Raw genomic sequence first — 22482 nt, 5'->3', positions numbered from 1 at the left:
CTAGCCTGACTGGTGGGCGGGCGGATGCTCAACTGGCGTCCCTCCTCAGGCCAGAGCTTTCTTTATAGCAGCAAGGGCTTCCTTTCTTGTGAAGGCCAGATGAGATTCCCGAACTACAAGGACAGGGAAATCAGGGCATTTTATTGATAATGGCAACGTCCATGACTTTACGCTTAGGTACGTGGGCGTGCTAAGGCCCGAGCCCAGGCCTTATGCTTCTCCTCGGGATCCCTCGGGGCAAACTTCTCCTGCAGTTTCTTCCACATGCCCTTATTCATCTCCTTAAACTCTTTCAAGGTATCTGGCAAAAGGAGAAGACAACAAAAAAAGGCTGAAGTCTAAAATGATTACACAGGTTGGCCCCACAGGGCTTTCGCCACACAGGCATGTCTCGCTTTTCACAGTATGTTGCTAAGAAAGGGAAGTATAGCCCCAACTTCTGATCAGCAAATCAGGCAGAGTAGCAGACAAATAAATGCAAGTGTGGATGAGCACTTGTGTACCAGAGACCGTCCTTACAGTGGCCTCTGTTCACATCCAATCATCATTCAGCATCTAAGCAGGGCCCTCTCCGCTGTGCTCCACGTGAGCAAAGAAAAGGCACTGTAGCATCAGCTACACAACCCACAGGCCCAGAGGATTATCTCAAAACTTGGCCTGAGCCACACAGACCTTACTGTCTCCATTTTACAGATGTGGAAACTTGAGGCAGAGTGAGGTTAAGGAACTTGAGCAGGCTACACGGCTAGGAAGTGGTGGAGCTGGGATTTGACCCCAGACACTTGGGTCCACCCCACGCTGTGGAGTTGAGCAGGCACCCGGGAGGGAGCTGGACCTGGGCCCCCATCCCTGCCCACCATTTCCACACTGGATCCCCTCAAGCAATCAGTTAACCCTCTGAGCCTCGGGTTCCTCATCTGCAAAGTGGAGATCAAAACACCTGCCTCAAAAGTTGTGAGTCTTAATAATGGAGGTGACGTACCTGGCACCTGGCCCACACTCAAGAAAACGTAGCCATCTTCACAGGCGTGAAGGCAGCAGGAGCTGGTGGGAGCCAGTGGGGCCTCTGTTTAAAAACATACATCCACCCCTCCCCCCTCCCCCCTAAAGGAACCAAGGCAGGGTTTCTCAGTCTCAGCACCAGTGACACTTGGGCCAGATAATTCTTGGTTGTGGGGCTGACCTGGCACTGCAGGAGCATCTTGGCTTCTACCCACTAGATGTCAGTAGCAAACTGCCCTTCCCCCCGCAAGCTGTGACAACTAAGATGGTCTCCAGACATTGCCACAGGTCCCTGGGGGACAAAATCGCTCCCGGGTTGAGAACCACTGGTCTAAAGTCTGTCCAGGGCTAAAGTTCTATGATACCTAATTTTACTTGTATTTTAAGTTTAGATTTTCACATTATTTAAATTTCAGAGCCTGGATTTTCATCTCTTAATAAAACTTCTGGAGAAAAAGAATAGCTTTTCTGAACAAAAAGGTAACTCACATCATCTATTAACATTTATTGTCAGTGGGCTCTTGACTAAATTAGCACACGCACTGTACCCCGGCCAGCATTCCACCCTGGGACTTTTCCAGAAGTGCAGGTTCCTTCGTGGGGCACAAAACAGGATGCCGAGGCCTCCTTCAGAGACTCCCGGGACCCCAAGCCAGGATGGACACACTCGGGACGTAGACTGCGGCCACATTTCAGACTTGCCAGGCCCTCAAATCCTCATGACAAACACTGCAAGGTGTCCTGCCCTCAGAGGAGACACTCAGTAAGCTTATTCCACAGAGTCACAACAAAAATAAGAGGCTTGCTGTGAAAGCAAATTATCAGCTAATTTCCTAAGGCTGAACTCCCAGCCAGGACAAGCTGCAGCACAGGCCAGTGGTGGGGAGTCGTACATCTCCCACTCCTTGGCTATGGCCCGTTGTCTCCGAACTCAGCCGTCCCGAGAGTTAACAAAGAGGCAGAGGCTGAGCCTCTGGAACTTCTTTCCATTCTAATTCCAAGTTCAAACTTTGCTCAAACTCTTCGGGGTCCTCACAATGACATTGTGCATTGATGCTGGTAATTACATGGGCCCAGGGACATGGGGGTACCATTTGTTTATATGTGTATGTGGGTGTGTACACACACACACACACACATTTTTTTAAAAAATTGCCAATAAAGTGATTCTGCCTGGCCAAAATATCTCTACCCCAGTTTTCCAGAGAGTAAATATAAAAATAGTATCACAGTCAACCCACAATAGCAGATGACACCACCAGGTTTTAATCTGTTCAGAAGGTTAAGAGTTTTCTGGAAGCCTAAATTCTCAAACCTTAGTTGCTGAAGGCTGCCAGAGGAATAGGAAAGAGAAATTTCTAGAGTACCAGGAGGCAATGTTTCAGGGCCATGCCCTCCCAGAAAAGGTTAGCCTATTTTTATATGTGGTATCCTTGGCAATAAAAATAGTTAATTTTCCAGAACCTGCCTGTTTCAACCCAGTCTTCCCCTGCCACCACCCCCCACGTCCCCCTTCAGTGACAATGGAGAATGGGGAAGTAAGGAGGGGCCGGGCTAGACAGGGTTTTTCCTTTCTTGTTAATCAGGGTCTATCAAGGACTCCAAAACATACCTAGTTAAACCCATATCTAACCCACAGACCACGTCCCCTGGGTCAGATAGCTCTTAGGCGGATATCCCCATACACGTCTATTGAATGGCTTTTTGTTTTAATTAAAACCCTCGTGTTTATAAAGCCCCCTTAGGACCATACAGATAAAATTATTTTCCTTCCATCCTGATTTCAACTACTTCCATTTGGCAAATACATATTCCCTTGTTCCCTGCTGCCCAGCCTTGAATTTAAAAGCTCTAAAGATGGATTTGCTTTTTTTAAATAATGCCTCTGACCTTCTCCATGTTCTGTGGCCAAAAAAGCATGAGCCCTGTAGCTTCAGAATTTCCTGTGGGCTATTCCACAAGACTTTCCATCAAGCAAAACTGTCTTATTAGACAATTCCCCTTGGCCGCTCAAACACAAAGACTCATTTGCAAACCAACCAGAAAGGGCAGCAGCTGTGCTTTCCATACCTGTGGACAGGATCAGTTTGTATTCTTCCAGGGACAGACCACTGAAGCTTGTGTCTCTGGGGCGAGGGTACTGGTCACACGGGGCAGAGGGGAAAGAGAGAGGGAGGGGAGAGAAGATTAGTTCTGCAGCACAACCTGGGACTGGATGATCCTGGAGAGAAGCCACGCTCTAACTGCAGTTCACAGGCCATGGGTGTCTGGAGGCCAGAAGGAGAAGCGCAACGCCACCTGGAGGCCAAACCAGTCCGGTCTGGAGAGGCGGCTCTGACTTGAACACGCACCTGAACCCTGTGGAAAATGCAGGCTGGGCCTCGGGAGCCTGGGTGGGGCCTATGATTCTGCATTTCTAACCAGCCCCCGGGTGGTGCCCATGCTGCTGCTCACGGACCACACTTTGAGCAGTGAGGATTTAGAAGAAATCCCCTCTTCATACAGACTAGGCATTTGGCCATGTAAATCTGTGGTTACTGAGCACATTTTTCAAGCCTGGGGAAAAAAACACACTAAACAGAATTTGACAGCAATCATGTCAGGGCCGAGGAGAGGTCCAGCTTTGTCTGACAGGACTTTCCCAGTCACCCCATCTTTATCACCAGAGTGTGGGGAAGACCAGTTCCATCAGAGGGGGTGGGAAAATATGTGTGAGATCCAAGAGTTGTCAGACACACCCGGAAGCACCCACTGGCATATAAAACACATGGCTTTTCTTCAAAATTAAAAATGGCTTTCATTTAGGTGACCTAAAAGCCTCTACCAGGTGCCTTAGTTGGCTTGGTTGAAATTACTGGTTACATTTGAAAGTAGCAAAACCACAATTCTTTACAGAACATCGTATAATCAGATTTCACTCACTCTTATTGGTCATCTCCAGTCGAAGGGCTGGGGACGACACAAAAGACTGTGGCCCACTCACCTTGTGTTTGTAGTAGTTTGCATGGAGCCGTGCTAAGCTCTGGTACATCTGATCACAGGCCTCAGGCTCTGAAACCTGAAAAACAAAACCTCCAAGAAAGTGAGCAAATGAGCCCTGCCCCCACACGGGTCTGTACCGTATGCCTCCAGGAAGGACAGGAAGCAGGCCTGCGGCTCAGAGCTGGCTTCTCTGACCACAGGTCCCACGGTCAGAAATCACCTTTTTGGAATAATGGCTCCACCTCAGCAGCTCCCCAACCTGCAGGAAAACTCAACTGGCAAACAAACATTTGCTGAACACCTGTGACTTGTGAACCAGCAAGCCCCGCGGTAAAAACACAACACTCCAGGAGTGCCAGGGGCAATGTGGGCCACAAGAAGTCAGAGGAGGTTAGCGGATCATGGAAGTGAGACTAAGCTGGTTTCTGAAGGATGCACAGGCGCCGGGGAGAGTGGAGAGGGCCTTCCTGGTGGGGGCGGTCGCATGAGCAGGGCAGAGGAGGCAGGGATGCTATACCTATGCCTCACACCAGACCATCTGGCTGAGGGCCTGAACATGCAGGTAAAAGAGCCTGGGTGGGAGAAAAAGAAAGAGCTTTTTGAGTTAAACCTTCAATATGAAATGTATTAAATAAAGATTCTTTTATGAAAGGCAAAAAAAAATCATCTGAGCTTTCATCTGTGGTTAAGTGGGGAGCTGTTGAATTTTACAAGGAAAGAAACATGAAGAAAGTAGTATTTTAGGATGAAACAGGTGAACTGAGGAGAACCAAGAGGGAGAACCCAGTTAGGTCCTGTTGGGAAGCCTTGCAAATAAAAAGGGGGAAATAAAGCAATACTCCGGATGGCCCTGCTGGAAATTTCAGGGAACGCGGGCAACATGCAGATGAGAGGTGGGTTTTTCCCTCTCATACCTCTTAAAAAGTTTTCCCTTCCTTCTGCCTTTGCCATTATTTAGCTACAGTTCCTTACATTATTCTGCCAAGAATTCTGAAAGCTCCCCAGAATGAAACTTTCTCTTCAATGTTTTTTTCCCAGAATTCAAATGATGGATTTTTCCAACTTAAATCCTTTCTCGAAGAAGGCAGAGCATAAATAAATCAGTAGTTAAGCATTTTAATAGGCAGCTCCACTTCTGCCTCCATGTGCATGTCAAATAAGGTCCCCACTTTACAGCAAACAAGAAAGACAATCCTGTCATTGAGTTCTACTCAATCCATCCCCAGGTTCAGGCCACCCATCATGAGAACGCCCAGGTAGCCACATCAGAAGAGAAAGGGTGACGGGCTGAGGAGGCAGCCAGTGTTTGTTGACTAATGATCAAAGGCATTAGTTGAGTGCACTGGGGCTACAGGCTGAAAAAGAAGAACGGATATTAACACATGAGTCTGACTCCCCATCGGGCGGCACTTCCAAGGAAAGTCCAGCTGGAACAGAATTCTGCAGCATACACTTTGGGGGAAAGCGTTTTGAATGTTCTGTCTTCAGCAGGGCATGCAAAACTAAGAGCTAACCAGACGACAGACGAACAGAAGGCACAAGACGCAAAAGGAAAAAGAGGGTAACACCAGCCAAACTTTTAAAGAATATTATGTAGATTATCAAGAGATAATTGTGCATTTCATCATTTGCTTGCCCTCTTCATACCTGTACAGATGTGTTTGCTTATAAATTTAAGAGAACCTACAGTGTGCCCGGCCCATGTCAGAGCAGGTGTGCATAGCTGTGGGGAGCTGTGGAGTCCAACTGCCTGCATTTGGATCTCATCCCTTACCAGCTAAGGGGTATTGGGCAAATCACTCCATCTCCCTCTGCTCCTGACACTTAAAAAAAAAATCTCCCACTTTTCCTTTATCCTTCTCTATATCTATATATACATAATATTTCAGTATGTTTCCTAAGAATGACATTCTCTCATATAACCACAGTTCCATGACCAAATTCAGGACATTTAACATTGATACAACACTTCTATCTGTTCCATTGTCCATATTCCAACTCTGTCAATTGTCTCAGTAAAACTCCTCAGAGCAAAAAAAAGTCCTTTAGGCCCAGGATTGCCTCCTGCACTACCTGTCACGTTTCTTTCTCCTTGCAGCCGGGACACCTCCTCGGCCTTTCTTTGTCTTCCCAGCACTGACATTTTTGAAACATACTGGCCAACTTAACTTTTCTTTTAAAAGAAAAGATAATAATTGTCCCTATTTCTGAGGGCGATGTGAGGGTAAGTAAGGTAATGCCTGGACTGCTCTGAATTCAGGGCCAGGAACACTGATGAATGTGAGGGATTAGTCTTGGTTACTATTAGTAGTAAACAGTTATAGTAAACACAGGCCTTTACTGCACTAACTACAAGGCGAAAGAAGACTTCAGGATGATCCCGGTGACAGCGGCATGAGGGGTGCGTGGAGGGCCCCTGACACCATCAGCGGAGCCAAGGAAGCCCTGCCAAGGGTCATGGCGAGGGTGGGCGGAAGCTACCGGTAGGACGTGGGGGCTCTCCAGGCACAGGACCAGCTCATGCACACGCCCAGGGGACAGCAATTAGGACATATCAGCGGATCAGTGCTGCTGGTGTGAGTGCAGGGTATGGCTGGAGGTGGAAGTGATGAAGGGATGGAAAATCACCGAAGCTTCACTCTGTCCCTGACTGGACCTCCGGCCCTGAGCTTGATGGCTCTCAGTGGTCCCCAAGTGTTTCATGATCAGCTTGGCGGGGATCACGCACTGACCCTTGGTCTCTGCCGAGCGAGTGGCTGTCTGCAGCACCTGTCCTCCACCTGATGGCCGTGCAACCCGACCTTCCCCTCCCACCACCACCGACCACCCTCCCAACCCAGCTCTTAATTAAGAAAGGCATTCACAGCACTGACTCTGCCCAGCGCCTCTCTCCCGGGCTCCCTCACTGCCGGCAGACCACCAACACATCGCGTCCTCACCAGACCTGCGCTCCCACCAGATCCTCACCTTCAGAGATGCTGCCAAAAGGAGTCCCCTCCTGCCTTTCCTCCAAATCTAACAGTGAGAGCTGGCAGGAGGGCTGCTCAGCCACCTCCGTCTGTACCCTCGGTGGGGTGAGCAGGGTGTCTCATTCCTGCCCAGCTTTTCCCACCTCCGACAGAGAAGTAGGGCTGAGGGGAGGGACACAGAGAGAGAGGATGGGGTCACCGTACAGAGCATTGCTCAAAAACCAAAGTGACCCTCTGTGTTCCCTGAACCTCTCAAAAGTCCTTCAGTATTAAAGAGACAGTCTCCCAGATACTTTCCATAAAGCCTGGAGCCTCAAAGAATAATCTGAGAAGCACCTATAAATAACAAATCACCAAAAAATGACCTTGTCACCCAATTTCTCATCTGAGGTCAGAAGATGTCTGTACGAGGCTGTAAAAGTAGCTCAGTGGAGGTGATGAGAGTTTGAGGTACGGCAACTTCAAGCCAAGTTATTACTGCCTAAGCAGAGATGGAGCCAAGGCCAATTCTGGGTTCCTAGTCACACCCAATCCAAGCTCAGCAATTACAAAATAGTCTTATTTACTACTTAAAAGTACATCAGTAGAAATACCTAATTCCGGAAGCCTCACCACATACCTACATCCTACACTTTATTCACAGACTCCAGTGCAAACATCGCTGAATTTTGAAATACAGTTTTCCCAATGAAGTGTACTGTGCACTTTTAGAAATATTCTCATATACAAGCTTTCAACTACCTGATTTTGCATTCACACCTAATGAGATTATGGACATTTTAGGACGAATGGCAAAGCTGGGTTTAAACAAGGCAGCAGTTGGGATATTATGAAAAAGTCAGCTCTGCTTCCTAAATGTGAATAAAATAGATGTTCAAGTGACAAAGTGTCCTTTTGGGCTCTATGTTGGCTGCTTTTGCATTTCCCCCGCTCAGTAGTCAGTAAATTTCTCTTTACCGTATTAAACTTTTATACATACAAATCTACATCACTGCCACAGGCACTGATGTTGATTTTCAAAATTGAATTTTGGGTGGTGACAGCAATTGGTACAGCGGTCCCTATTCCAGTCACACAAAGGGATGCATAAGCACTTTTGGGAAAGTGTTGCATAATTGCTTCGCTAATTAAGGTAGAGCTGGATTCAGTCCAGGAGGATCTATGAGAAAAGGTTTTCATGGCTTGGTAATGAACTTCCGAAATGAGTTCATTCCATTATGGGAGTCTATTCCCTTGAATTCAACTGAAAATCTATTTCTTGAGCATCTACTATGTAGAGAGCTCTGCTAGGCGGCTGTGAGGGGACATAAAGACCCAGCCTCGGCTCCAGAGAAGTTGGCAATCAAGCTGAGACAAGATACATACACATTAAAAATAAAAAATGACCAGGACAGAGTGTAACTGAGTGCCAAGAGTTACAGGAGATCAGAAGCAGGAGCTAGTTACCAGGCCTGGCTCACATGGCAGGTGTGGTTCCCTTACAGGACAGGTTTGCGTTTCACTGCAGTGACAGGTCACAGAGTGATGGGGAGTCAGAGTCCCTTACTTTGAGGAGTGTAGACTTCAGAGCTGGGCAGAATGGGGATCAGAGGAAGGACTGGGAGAAAGAGGCATGAAAAGGCAGAGGGACAAGGATGGTTCAGGCAGGCAGGGTCTCAAGCTGCACCAAGGAGTGCTTCAAGGCCTGGAAAGCCACCAGATTCTTGACAAGCTGTGTGTCTGGGCTTTGGTCCACAGTGCACTAGGTTCTCAAAGGTTAAGAACCTGGGAGCAGAGATCAAGATGGCAGAATAGAAGGACGTGGAGCTCACATCCTCCCACAAATACATGAAAGACACATCTACATGTTGAAAAATTCTCACAGAATACCCACTGAACACTGGCAGAAGACCTCATACAACCAAAGCTGCAAGAAAGATCACCACATAACCGGATAGGATGAAAGAAAAAAAAAAGCAGGAATCAGGACGGGACCTGTGCCCCGGGAGGGAGCTTTCAAAGGGGAAAGGTTCCTTTACCCTGGGAACCCCCTTCACCGACTGGGAGGTCCACTGGGACAGATAGGGAGCCTCAGAGGAGAGCACAGCAGCTGGCCTGTGGCAGGCAGGACAGAGGGAGACCAGCACAGACAGTCCACGCTACCTTGCTGCACTTCCCAGCCCAAGACACATGCCTGCTGGTGTGCGGAGCGGCTGGGGGGCTGGAACTCGGGCTTCAGAGGACTCACTCTGGCTGCGCAGAGACAGCCTGAAGGGCCTGGAGTGTGGTCCAGGGCGAGGCTGGGGGTGCTGTGCGCAGGATGGAGCCCAGGTCTACTGTCAATGTGCGTGTGAAGCGGGGGGGGGGCATGACCCCACCACAGCGGCCTCATTCTCTGGGTGCTCATGGCAGGCACGGCTCCGCCATTATGAGCTCTGGGAGCACACAAGCGCCCGTGGGTTGCCAACACGCAGAGGTAGGGCTGAAATCAGAACCGATTCCTGGCAGGTGCGTGACTTCAGCAAATTTATGCCAGCGGCAGCTTCTACAGGACATCTGAGCTGATTACTGGCACTCCCCTAGCTGAGGCAGGTCTAGTGCCAGCAACAACAAACTTTGTGGGCATGCACACGCAGAAGCAGGGCTGATACCTGAGCTGATTACTGGTATTCCCACAGCAGAGGTGGGGCCGAGGGCAGTGTCAACAACAGTGTACTTTTTGAGCATGCACACCAGGTGACAGGAGATGGTACAAAGTGCATGTCCAGGCAGACAACTCCTGGGGAGGAATACACAGCAGCTCCTTTCCCAGTGGGAGCGCTCCTGTCCCACCTACCTCACACCACAGTTTAGGACCGGATCTGGGGGCTTCTACTTCAACAACTGGGGAGCAGACCCTGCCCCTGATAGGGCTGTGACAACCACAGAGCAAAGAGGAGGCCCTGCCCAACATCCAGTGCAGGCTCTGGTCACCACAACACCAATCACACCCCTTATCAAGGGGAGAAGGGCCAGCACACCCTGAGGAAAGACATGGCAGGCATCCATACCAAAAACAGCCTTTGCACCAAAAATATTAGACTCACACAGGCTACACAGGGGTGTTTCCACATATAAACAGCCCTTCATGACCACAGTAGATAACTGTTTCCCCTAAATTCATAGAGTCAGAGTAATATAAGTAAAATGAAAAAGCAGAGGAACCACTCCCAATTATAAGAAGAGAAATCCCCTAAAAGAACAAACAATGAAACAGACCTCTCCAGTCTACCAGACCCTGAGTTCAAAAAGAAGGTAACAAAAATGCTGAAGGAGCTAAGAAAAGCTATCGACAGTAATGCAGATCACTGTAACTAAGAACTATAAAGAGGAGGCAATCAAAATCAGACAACTTAATTGCCGAGATGAAAACTGAGCTAAAGGCAATATACAGAAAACTAAATAATGCAAAATGAATAAGTGATCTGGAAGACAAAATAATGGAAATCACCCAATCAGAATGGCAGACAAAAAGACAAATGAAAAAAAAAAATGAAAGCAACATAAAAGACCTATGGGACACAAAGCATGCCAATCTAGGCATAATAGGGATCCCAGAAGGAGAAAGAGAAAAGGGGATCGAAAATGTATTTAAAGAAATTATGGCTGAAAATTTCCCAAACCTAAAGAAGGAAACAGATATCGAGGTACAGGAAGCACAAAGGGTCCCAAACAAGATGAACCCAAGCAGACCTACACCAAGACATATCATAATTAAAATGGCAAAAGTTAAAGATAAAGAGAGGATTTTAAAGGCAGCAAGAGAAAAACAAAGAGTAAGTTACAAGGGGACCCCCATAAGGCTATCAGCTGATTTCTCTATAGAAACTTTGCAGGCCAGAAGGGAGTAGCAAGATATATTCAAAGTCCTGAAAGAGAGAAACCTGCAACCTATGATACTCTACCCAGCAAGATTATCATTTATAATAGAAGGAGAGATAATGAATTTCTCACACAAGCAAAAACTAAAAGAATACAGCAATACTAGACCTAACCTAAAAAGAATACTGAAAGGTTTTCTCTAAATAGAAGAAAGAATCTATAGGAAAGGTAAAATCACAATAGGAAAAGCAAATATATGAAAGGGTTGTAGATCACTTAAATAAACCAGAACAAACATTAAAAAAAAAAATCAGGGCTTCCCTGGTGGCGCAGTGGTTGAGAGTCCGCCTGCCAATGCAGGGGACACGGGTTCGTGCCCTGGTCCAGGAAGATCCCACATTCCGTGGAGCGGCTGGGCCCATGAGCCATAGCCGCTGGGCCTGCACGTCCAGAGCCTGTGCTCCGCAATGGGAGAGGCCACAACAGTGAGAGGCCCGCATACCGCAAAAAAAAAAAAAAAAAAAAAAAAAAAAAAAAAATCAAAAAAATTTGTGGAAGCGATTATAACTACAATGAATGGCAAAAGGATAAACATGAAAATGTAAAATAGGACATCAGAACCATATTGTTCTTACTTGGGAGAGGGGAGTAAGAAAATGTAGATTTTTTGGAATGTGTTTAAGCTTATATGACTACCAGTCTAAAGCAAGCAGATACAGTAATGGGTTAACATACTTGAAAACCAGGGTAACCACAAATCAAAAACATACAACAGATTCACAAAAAAACAAAAAGAAGAGAACTCAAGTGTAATACAAATGAAAACCATCAAACCACAAAAGGATAAACAAAAAGAAAGGAACAAAGAAGAAATACAAAATCAACTGGAAAACCAGATTTAAAATGGCAATAAATACATACCTGTCAATAATTACCTTAAATGTCAATGGACTAAATGCTCTGACCAAAAGACACAGAATGGCAGATTGGATAATAAAACAAAAGCCTACAACACGCTGCCTACAAAAGACCCACTTTTGGGCGAAGGACACCCACAGAATGAAAATGAGGGGATGGAAAAAGATATTTCACGCAAACACAAATCACAAGAAGCAGGTGGTCACAATATCATATCAGACAAAATAGACTTTAAAACAAAGGCCATAGGGACTTCCCTGGTGGCACAGTGGTTAAGAATCCACCTGCCAATGCAGGGGACATGGGTTTGAACCCTGGTCCGGGAAGATCTCACATGCCGTGGAGCAACTAAGCCCATGAGCCGCAACTACTGAGCCTGCACTCTAGAGCTCAAGAGCCACAGCTACTGAGCCTGTGTGCCACAACTACTGAAGCCAGCATGCCCAGAGCCGTGCTACGCAACAAGAGAAGCCACCGCAATGAGAAGCCTGCACACCACAATGAAGAGTAGTTCCTGCTCGCTGCAACTAGAGAAAGCCCGTGTGCGGCAAAGAAGACCCAACGCAGCCAAAAATAAATAAATAAATAAATTTAAAAGAAAAACAAAACCCAAAACAAAGGCCATAAATAAAGAGGGATGTTATATAATGACAAAATGATTGATGCAAGAAGAGGATATTACACTCATTAACATATATGAACCCAATATATGCTATAGGAGCACCTAAATACATAAAACAAATACTAACAGACATAAAGGGAGAAATTGATGGGAATAAAATAAAAGTAGATTTTAACACCCCACTGACATCAACAGACAGATCTTCCAAACAGAAAATCAATAAGGCAACAGAGACCCTAAATGACACAAGAGAACAGTTAGACTTAATTTGATATTTTCAGGACACTACATCCAAAAAAACCAGAATACACATTCCTTTCAAGTGCACATAGCACATTTTCTAGGGTAGACGACATATTAGGACACAAAACAAGCCTTGATAAATTTTAGAGGATAGAAATTATTTCAAGCATCTTTTCTGACCATAATGGCTTGAAACTAGAGGTCAACCACAGAAAGAGAAACGAGAAAAAAAAACCGATTACACAGAGACTACACAACACGTTATTAAAAAACCAATTGGTCAATGATGAATTCAAAGAGGAAATTTAAAAATACCTTGAGACAAATGACAATGAAAATACAACCATATAAAATCTATGGGATGCAGCAAAAAGCATTTCTTAGAGGGAAGTTCATAGCAATACAGGCCTTCCTCGAAAAAACAAGAAAAATCTCAAATAAACAACCCAACCTACCACTTAAAAGAATTAGAAAAAGATGAACAAACAAAACCTAAAGTCAGCAGAAGGAAGGAAATAATAAAGATTAGAGAGGAAATAAATAAGATAGAGATTTAAAAAAATAGAAAAAAATCAATAAAACCAAGAGCTGGTTCTTTGAAAGAAAAAAATCAACAAACCTCTGGCTAGGCTCACCAAGAAGAAAAAAGAGGGGACCCAAATAAATAAAATAAGAAATGAAAGAGGAGAAATAACAACTGATACCACAGAAATACGAGAAGCCATAAGAGAATACTATGAACAATTATATGCCAACAAACTGGACAACTCAGAAGAAATGGACAAGTTTCTAGAAACATACAGCCCACCAAAATTGAATCAAGAAGAAACAGAAAATTTGGGGGTTTTCTGGCCATGCTGCATGGCTCATGGGATCTTAGTTCCCTGACCAGGGATTGAACCCGGGCCATGGCAGTGAAAGTGCCAAGTCCTAACCACTGGACCGCCAGGGAATTGCCAAGAAGACATAGATAATTTGAACAGACTGATCACTAGAAGTGAAACAGAATCTGTAATTTAAAAAAAAGCTCCCTGCAAACAAAAGTCCAGGACCAGATGGCTTCACTAGGGAATTCTACCAAACATACAAAGAACTTAAACTGATCCTTCTCAAACTCTTCTTCAAAAGACTGAAGAGGAGGGAACACTCCTAAAGTCATTCTATGAAGCCACCATCACCCTGATACCAAAACCAGACAAAGATACCACCAAAAAAGAAAATCACAGGCCAATATCTTTGATTGATATAGATGTAAAAATTCTCAATAAAATACTAGCAAACCAAATCCAACAACATACAAAAAGGATCATACACCATGATCAGGTTGGATTCATCCCAAGTTAACAAGGGTGGCTCAACATATGCAAATCAATCAGTATGACACACCACATAAACAAAGGAAAAGACAAAAACCACATGATCATCTCAACAGATGCAGAAAAAGCATTTGATAAAATTCAACATCCATTCATGATTAAAAACTCTCACCAAAGTGGGTACAGAGGAAACATATCTCAACATAATCAAAGCTCTTTATGACAAAACCACAGCCAATGTAATACTCAACAGTGAAAAGCTAAAAGCCTTCCCAATAAAATCTGGAATGAAACAAGGATGCCTACTCTTATCACTTCTATTCAGCATAATATTGGAAGTCCTAGTCACAGCAATCAGACAAGAAAAAGAAATAAAAGGTATCCAAATTAGAAGGGAAGAGGTAAAAATTGTCATTATATGCAGATGACATGATACTCTATACAGAAAACCCTAAACACTCAACACAAAAACTTTTAGAGTAGATAAATGAATTCAGCAAGGTAGCAGGATACATATTAACATAAAGAAATCAGTTGCATTTCTCTATATCAGAAAGAGAAAGTTAAAAAAATCCCTATTAAAATCACATCAAAAAATATATATATAAAATAAAACCACCTAGGAATAAACCTGACCAAGGAGGTAAAAGACTTATATGCTGAGAACTATAAAACACTGATATAGGAAACCGAAGATGATTCAAAGAAATGGAAAGATATCCCATGCTCTTGCATTGGAAGAATTAAAATTGTTAAATTGGTCATATTATCCAAAGCAATCTACAGATTTAATGTAATCCCTATCAAATTAACCATGATATTTTTCACAGAACTAGAATAAATAATCCTAAAATTTATATGGAACCACAAAAGACCCAGAATTCCAAAGCAATCCCGGGGAAAAGGAACAAAGCTGGAGGCATAACCCTCCCTGACTTCAGACAATACTACAAAGCTACAGTAAACAAAATAGCATGGTACTGGCACAAAAACAGACATGTAGATCAATGAAACAGAATAGAGAGCCCAGAAATAAGCCCACACACCTACAGTCAATTACTCTTCGACAAAGGTGGAAGAATATACAATGGAGAAAAGACATTCTCTTCAGCAAGTGGTGTTGGGAAAGCTGGAGAGCCTCATGTAAATCAATGAAGTTAGAACACTCCCCACATCATACACAAAAATAAACTCAAAATGGCTTAAAGACTTAAATATAAGACATGACACTATAAACTCCTAGAATAGAGAACACGGGCAAAACATTCTGCCATAAATCATACAAATGTTTTCTTAGGTCAGTCTCCCAAGGCAAAAGAAATGAAAGAAAAAATAAACAAATGGGACCTAATCAAACTTACAAGCTTTTGCACAGCAAAGGAAACCATAAAACAAAAAGACAACCTATGGACTGGGAGAAAATATTTGCAAACAATGCAACTGACAAGGGCTTTATTTCCAAAATATACAAACAGCTCATACACCTCAACAACAACAAAAAACAACAACCCAATCGAAAAATGGGCAGAAGACCTAAATAGACATTTCTCCAAAGAAGAAATAAAGATGGCCAATAGGCACATGAAAAGATGCTCAACGTCACTAATTATTAGAGAAATGCAAATCGAAACTACAGTGAAGTGTCACCTCACACCAGTCAGAATGGCCATCATCAAAAAGTCTACAAATAACAAAGGCTGGAGAGGGTGTGGAGAAAAGGGAACCTTCCTACACTGCTGGTGGGAACGTAAATTGGTACAGCCACTATGGAGAACAGTGCGAAGGTTCCTTAAAATACTAAAAATAGAATTGCCGTATGATCAAGCAATCCCACTCCGGGGCATATATCTGGAAAAGAGTAGAACTCTAATTAGAAAAGACACATGCACCCCAATGTTCATAGCAGCACTATTTACAATAGCCAAGACATGGAAGCAACCTAAATGCCTGTTGACAGATGAATGGATAAAGAAGATGTGGTACATAGATACAATGGAATATTACTCAGCCATAAAAAAAGAATGAAGTAATGCCATTTGCAGCAACATGGATAGACTTGGAGATTATCATACTAAGTGAAATAACTCAGAGAAAGACAACTATCATATTACTTATCTGTGGAATCTAAAAAATGATACAAATGAACTTATTTACAAAACAGAAACAGACTCACCTACATAGAAAACAATCCTATGGTTACCAAAGGGGAGGCAGGGGAGGCATAAATTAGGAATTTGGGATTAACAGATACACACTACTATATATAAAATAGATTGACAACAAGGACCTACTATATAGCACACGGAACTATATTCAGTATTCTGTAATAACTTATAATGGAAAAGAATCTTAAAAAGAACATATATATAGTATATACATATATAATTTATATATAGTATATAGGGGGTAACAGGTAACATCTTACAGAAAAACCTGAATGAACTTTTTGGCCAACCCAATATAACTGAATCACTTTGTTGTACACCTGAAACTAACACAACACTATAAATCAAATATACTTGAAAAAAAAAAAAAAGAACAATTTACATTATGACCAATTTGGGAGGCAATGAGAAGAAGCCCTCATTGGGGCCGGGGCACACGCTGGGGTGTGGTGAGGGGGCGGGACATAGGCTGGATTAGACAACAGTGAAGGCCTCACAAAGCTGCATTACTCCAGGAGGCAACAGGCAGACCCAAAGATCTCTAGGTGGTGACCCACTGAAAGTCGTGGATAATCTAGCCCTCCAGGAGGAGCACCTACATCTCTAAACATGCCTAGAAAACTGCCATGCCTTGGTCTAAACACTACCTTAACTCCCTCCAGCTCCATTCGGAACTGGGGGAGAAAAAGAGATGGAGATGCCTGCGTTCCCTCTCTGACATGATTCTCCTCACAACAGCTGTTTTGCAGTGGGCTCAATATTACAACTAAAAATCGCATAATCTGTTCTCAGGCCCTTCCTCAAAAACTGGACTTCAGAGGACCCACACACGGGGGTGGGTAACGCTGGATGGCATCACCACTGCCAACACACACAGGGCTACACCCCACCACACTGAGCCACAGACCAGGCCCCAACTGGATGACTGAGAAAACAGAATCACAGAAAACCTTTGAATTCCCCTCTGAGGAGTTGGACGTATCACCTACATTACTGCCAATCCAAGACAAAGTTCAACTCCTTTCAAACGGGGCCGATTATTATTTCAACCTGGGTATTTAATACAAGAACTCCCTGGTGGGCGAGCCCCTTCCTGGGTGGCTCCTCAGAGCTGTGCCCTGTGCTGGATAAGTGGGTGCTGCCAGGGACCTTTTAGGAAGCTGCCTGTGCATCTAATGAACTCATTAGAAGAGTTTGCACCTTCCCCTGTACTTAAGTCAACAATTACTGTTGTTTTGCCACCTTCCCCCATGTTGTGATTCTTTTATTAAGCTCTTGGGGCTGCAGGGAACACGCGTTCTCTTAGGGAAACTGAATTGAAAGGGAGCAAAATCCATAAACATTAGCTTTAAAAAACTGCACAATAGGATAGAGGGTGTAAGAGGTGTTTAGTGTGTTTCTGCTTCCAACCTCCCTCTTGGTGGGTTTAGGGTGGAGTGGACTGTGAGACTCCCCAAAGGGCAATCTGTGGTGGAATAAATGGAGGCAGTTATTTTTGTACCCTGGTTTCAAGTCTGAATGATTAATTTGCTTCCTAGTGGTCCTGGCTTTTCTGTGCTGGTGTCCCACCCGAGGACCATCTTTCTCCCCATCCACACTGGGTAGGTAGGGACTGGGCCAAACAAAAGCAGGTGGGTTAACAGAGGGATGTTTAATTCTTTGCCATAACTGTCCATGGTCCAAAGAGGTCTTGAGCAGGAAGTGAGGGGAAGGGAGGGCTTGAAGTTCACGGAACAAGAGGCCTTTCTAACAAGAAGAAATAACTTGGGAGGAATGGGAGCTGAGGACAGTTCAGGCACAAAGAAGACAACGCTCACTTGTCTTGCCATTTAACTCCTGGGGAAGCCCGAATAAGTTGTTTTTCTTTTCAGATCTTGTTTCTTCACCTGTAAAATGGGAACGGCGATGGTGACCTCAACTCAGCTGCACTAAGGAATAGACTAAATGAGACCATGCATGCAAGTGTGCCATGCATGCGTTCAGCGTTATTGTTCAGATGCAGGAAGCCACAAGGCCGAGCAGGACTGCCTGCTCCTCTCCTCTACAGGAACAAACACGCGGCGGAGGAGAGCTGCCTCCCTCTCTAGTCCTGTCTTTCTGGTACATGGCGTAACCGAGGGGGAGCTCCGCACCCATCAGTTGACTGGGTCGAGTGCCTGCCCCTGGCTGCCAGCTTAATGAACGACCTTTCTTTCTCAAGTTCTTTATAAATGATCCGGGGGTGTCAGTGGGAGTGACTCACAGCACTGTTCTCAATTCCAGCAAGGGACTGCTCCTTCTGAAAATTACCACTAAGATTTACTAAGCCCAGGTGCATTCTTGGATGACATCAGGATGAGGTACCACAACAGTGGTCCTGAGTCATGTGCCTGCTGCCATCATGATGCACTGGTTCACTCTACCAGGGATGCATTCATCAGCTGCTCTGGAACCATCAACCGAGCCATGACTTGCATCTGCAGCCATGACTCAAATTCGTGTGGGCCTTCTACTCATCAGAACTATCTCCCTAGGTGACGACAAAAGATGACAACTCCAAAAGAGAAAGCTCTACCCTCCTTTTCTGGCTCCTCTTACACTAACAGTCAAGTAGGTGAATGTCATACTCTCACCTCCCCAGGGATCTAGCCTCTGTCAGCTTCTCTGCTGGCTGGTTTCACCATCCGAGTTTCATTAAAGCAAGTCACATGTCTGTCCAACTTTAGGCTCCTTGGTGATAAGGACCAGGTTATGTCCCTCTTCTGTAGTTCCTGCAATTCCCCACACAGAGTAAGCTCACAAATTAATTCTCACCACTCAAGGCACAGAAATATTCCCTTCTCACTCTTCACTACTTCCTTCCATCTAGTTCTGCTACATCTGCAACTATATTCAAATGATTTTTGTCTCATGAGCCATAACCAATCATTTGTTTACCCATTCATTCAGACATTTACCGAGTGTCTTTTATGTGCCAGGAACTATGCTAGACACTGTGGGGAGAAAGATAAAAATAGCACCGTCTCTATTCTCAGGAAGCTCACACTGAAAATATGAAGGGAGCATAGCCCTAGAAAGTCTATGGGTGATGGGATTTGCAGAGTTGGGACTATGACCCCTGCCTTCAAGATCTTTATACTACGGGCCAGTGAAGACCACTGTAAGAAGTGTGAAGGCCCTCAGTGCTGTGTGACACCCCAACACCCCCCCAACAAAGCCCTGAGCCAGACACTCCGTCCATGCCCACCACCCAGTCAGCACTTGGTTTCGATGATGCCACTGGGCATGTTGTTCTTGCTCCATCAGGTGGGCTGGTTTGGGTCTGGGTTGGGCTAAGTTGTCGAAAAGCCATGTTCCTGCTTTGACAGGTTGTGGCCAAATTTCGCAGAAGTCATTTCTTCAGGCTGTGTGTGTACGTGTCACATCTCAGGTGTCTGACCTCTTGCTTGAGCCCCAGGCTCAAATATCCCACTGTCTACTTTGACATTTCCACTTGGAAGTAAATCCACTTTGCATCTCAAGTTTAACATGTCTTAACACCAAACTAAAGATGTTCTTCCCACACCCCACCTGTTCCTCATCTCGTCTTCCCCATCTCAGTAAACGGCACCACCTTGCACCGAGTTGCTCAGGCCCAAACAATCTAGGTGTTATCCTTGGTTCCTCTTGCCCTTTACCCTATATCCAATACATCAGCAAGTCCTGTTGGTGCAACCTTCACATTGCAACCCCAATGTGGCCACTTCCATCTCCTGTGCTGCCATCTTCATCCAAGCCACCACCATTTCCTGCCTGGGCTACCAGAGTGACTGTTTCTATTCTTGCCTCCCTATAATCCATTCACTGGTACAACCAGAGTGATCTTTAAAAAAACAACAGTAAACTAGGTCACATCAAACCCCTGACTAAACCTCCCCAGAGGCTTCTCACTGGTCTTATGATAAAATCCAACCCCTAACCAGAGCCTGCCTATAAAACCCTACCGTGCCTGACTCCTGTCCTCCTCTGACTCAACTCTTAGAAAATGGCATTTCACTCACTACCCTTCAGCCACTTGGGCTTGCTTTCTGCTTCCTGCCTCAGGACCACTGCACTGCCTGAAAGAACACCAAGTGTTCATTGTTGGCTCGTCGTCTTCCCTTAGGTCTCATCTACGTGTCACCTCCTCAGTAAGCCTTTATCTATCCTAACTAATATTACCCTTTTACCATGCTACTCTATTTCATATCCATCACGGTACTTCTCTGCCCTGCCCTATGTGTGTCTACTTGCTTACTGTGTCCTGAACTAGGACGTAAACTTATATTTCACGTGGGCAGGACCTCATCGAATTAACTACTGTCTCCCCAGCACCGGGAACAGTTCCTGGCACATGGTGGGTGTTCCATAAGTATGTGCTGTATGAATGAACAAATCCCAGAAGTGCAGCGCCAACCTGGAGGAGAGCAAGAACACAGGTCTACTACTCACACACATGGGCACGGGGTGAGGACTCAAACCTGTCGCACGGGCTTACAAGGGCCCGGGAAGCACACCAAGGCTTAGTGGGGACCCTGCATAGGTCCTTGGGCATCAGCTCAATCACTGCACAACACTTCGAGGTTATGGCATCATGTCAGGGGAGTAATAAGCCTATGACTGTCACCACCTAGGACTGGTGTTGTGGGACTCAACCCTGGCTGCACCCTGAATCATCGAGAGCTTTTAAAAACACTGAGGCCAAGGCCTCACCCCCCAGAGTTTCTGATTCAATAAGGTCGTATGGTCCCAGGTATCTAGATTTTTAAAAAGCTCCTCAGGAACCTCCAACGTGCAGCCAGGTGAAAGTACTGAGTAGAAGATAGGATCACCGCTCTCCGCAGTTTCCCCGGGCGTTAAGAGGGTCCCCGGGTACGCGCGGCCACGGAGGAAAGGCGCGCGCATGCGCGGGGCCCCGCTGCCAGCCCGCTCGTGGGCCCCGCTCTGCCTCCTCCTTTCCTCCCCTCGCCCCAACCGCCTCCCCGCCGCAGGCGGACCCCACAGTCTGGTCACCTTGGTGTTCTCTCCCTCCCGAAAGGCCTGCGCTACCCGCTGCCGCAGATAAGCGCCCAAGTCCCGGCCTCTTTTGGTCTCGTCCACTGGCCATTCCTCACAGAGTTTAAGAAAACGCCTGTAGCGGCTAGCCGCCATTTTGGGCCCTGCTTGTCTCCGCCCCTGAGGGAGGAGTCGGCGGGGACAGATGGAGCTTGCGCACTAAGCATCGCCGGCTTCCCGAAGAAGTGGGGTGGGAGGGAGGAGTGAGCATGCGCCATTTAGCCGGCGCGCCGCCGCTTTCTGGGAATCGCCGCTTTCTGGGAATGGCCGCTTCTCCCCTGTCTCTGCAGGGCCAGCTGATTCAGTCTTCGTCCTCCTGGAACCAGACTGGTTCCCAGGGGGAAGTCAGTCGTGGAGTATACCGGGGATAGCTTGCTTCTCTTTTTCAGTGACTGCACAAGCTCCAGACTAAAAAACCCTCCTCTGAGACCTCTGCTAATTGCATAAGCGAATACATTTGCATGTAAATACAAGTGGTTATTCGATGAAGATGTGTTTGAACTTAATCGCGTAGCATGCACACGTGGTTCGCAGCCCCCCTTCCCCTTTCTCGCAGTCCCTGTACCTGCCGCTACCATTTGGTGATCTGCCACAATTCCTTCTTTAGTGCTACTCAGCTCTGTCCCTCTTTCCCCAGCTTCTATCAGTATCCTTTTGAGCACCCCCTCCCCAAGCCAGCTACCTTTCCCTGCTTGAGCAACGTCATCTGGGTTGATTCCGCCTGGAAAAACTTGTCTTACCAAGCCTTCTCTTCTACATCTCCAGCTGCATATCATGTGGGATGCTCTGATTTTTCTTTTCAAAATATACCCCCACCTTCCAGATTTTCCTTAAGAAAGCCTCAGCCCCCTTTTGCATCTTTACTGCCTGAATTTAGCCAGGACCATCCTGTGCACACACTTGGCTTTCCGCAAACCTCTTCCTTCTCACCTTGCCTAATTCATAAGTCCAGGAGACTCCTGCCCTGAGTCAGGAAGTGAATACATAACCAAAACACAAAGTTAAAAGTGACAAGGGCTTTCATTGAAGTGTTAGGGAATACTAGGAGTTTGGAGAAAGAACTAGTACTTCTAGCTGTTCAGGAGATTAGGAGGTGGAAGATCAGGGATTGCTTCCGAAGGAGATAGCATTTGGGCTGGGCCTTGAGGATGGTTCGAATTTGGATAAGTGGGAATGGAGGGACATTCCTTCCATGGCAAGAGCCAGGCCTGAGGCAGAATGGGAGAGCTGAAGAGGGAGGAGAAAAAATCAGTGAGTGGTTTTAACAGAGAACAGCTCTGAACTGTCTGGAGTCCTTAAGGGTAAAGACCTATGAATGAGAACCTTTGGGGACCCAGGGTGTGTGATGCCCACTTGAGGTGAGTTCAGGGGGA

At 45.6% G+C, this 22482-nt stretch overlaps 1 protein-coding gene across 1 annotated transcript; it reads right to left on the bottom strand.

Moving 5' to 3' along the window:
• Positions 1-120: 120 nt before the first annotated feature.
• On the bottom strand, positions 121-21226 carry LOC132496917 (ubiquinol-cytochrome-c reductase complex assembly factor 2). The gene is made up of 4 exons (XM_060109633.1): positions 21068-21226; positions 3986-4060; positions 3073-3142; positions 121-301 (listed from the first exon to the last, which is right to left on the bottom strand). The coding sequence occupies exons 1-4, from the start codon at positions 21203-21205 to the stop codon at positions 174-176; spliced, it is 411 nt and encodes a 136-aa protein (XP_059965616.1). The 5' UTR covers positions 21206-21226; the 3' UTR covers positions 121-173.
• Between the last annotated feature and the right edge of the window lie 1256 nt (positions 21227-22482).

This window comes from Mesoplodon densirostris, chromosome 10 (genome assembly GCF_025265405.1).
Source record: "Mesoplodon densirostris isolate mMesDen1 chromosome 10, mMesDen1 primary haplotype, whole genome shotgun sequence".
Classification (NCBI taxonomy): Eukaryota; Metazoa; Chordata; class Mammalia; order Artiodactyla; family Ziphiidae; genus Mesoplodon; species Mesoplodon densirostris.
This window is presented reverse-complemented; position numbering and strand designations above follow the sequence as displayed.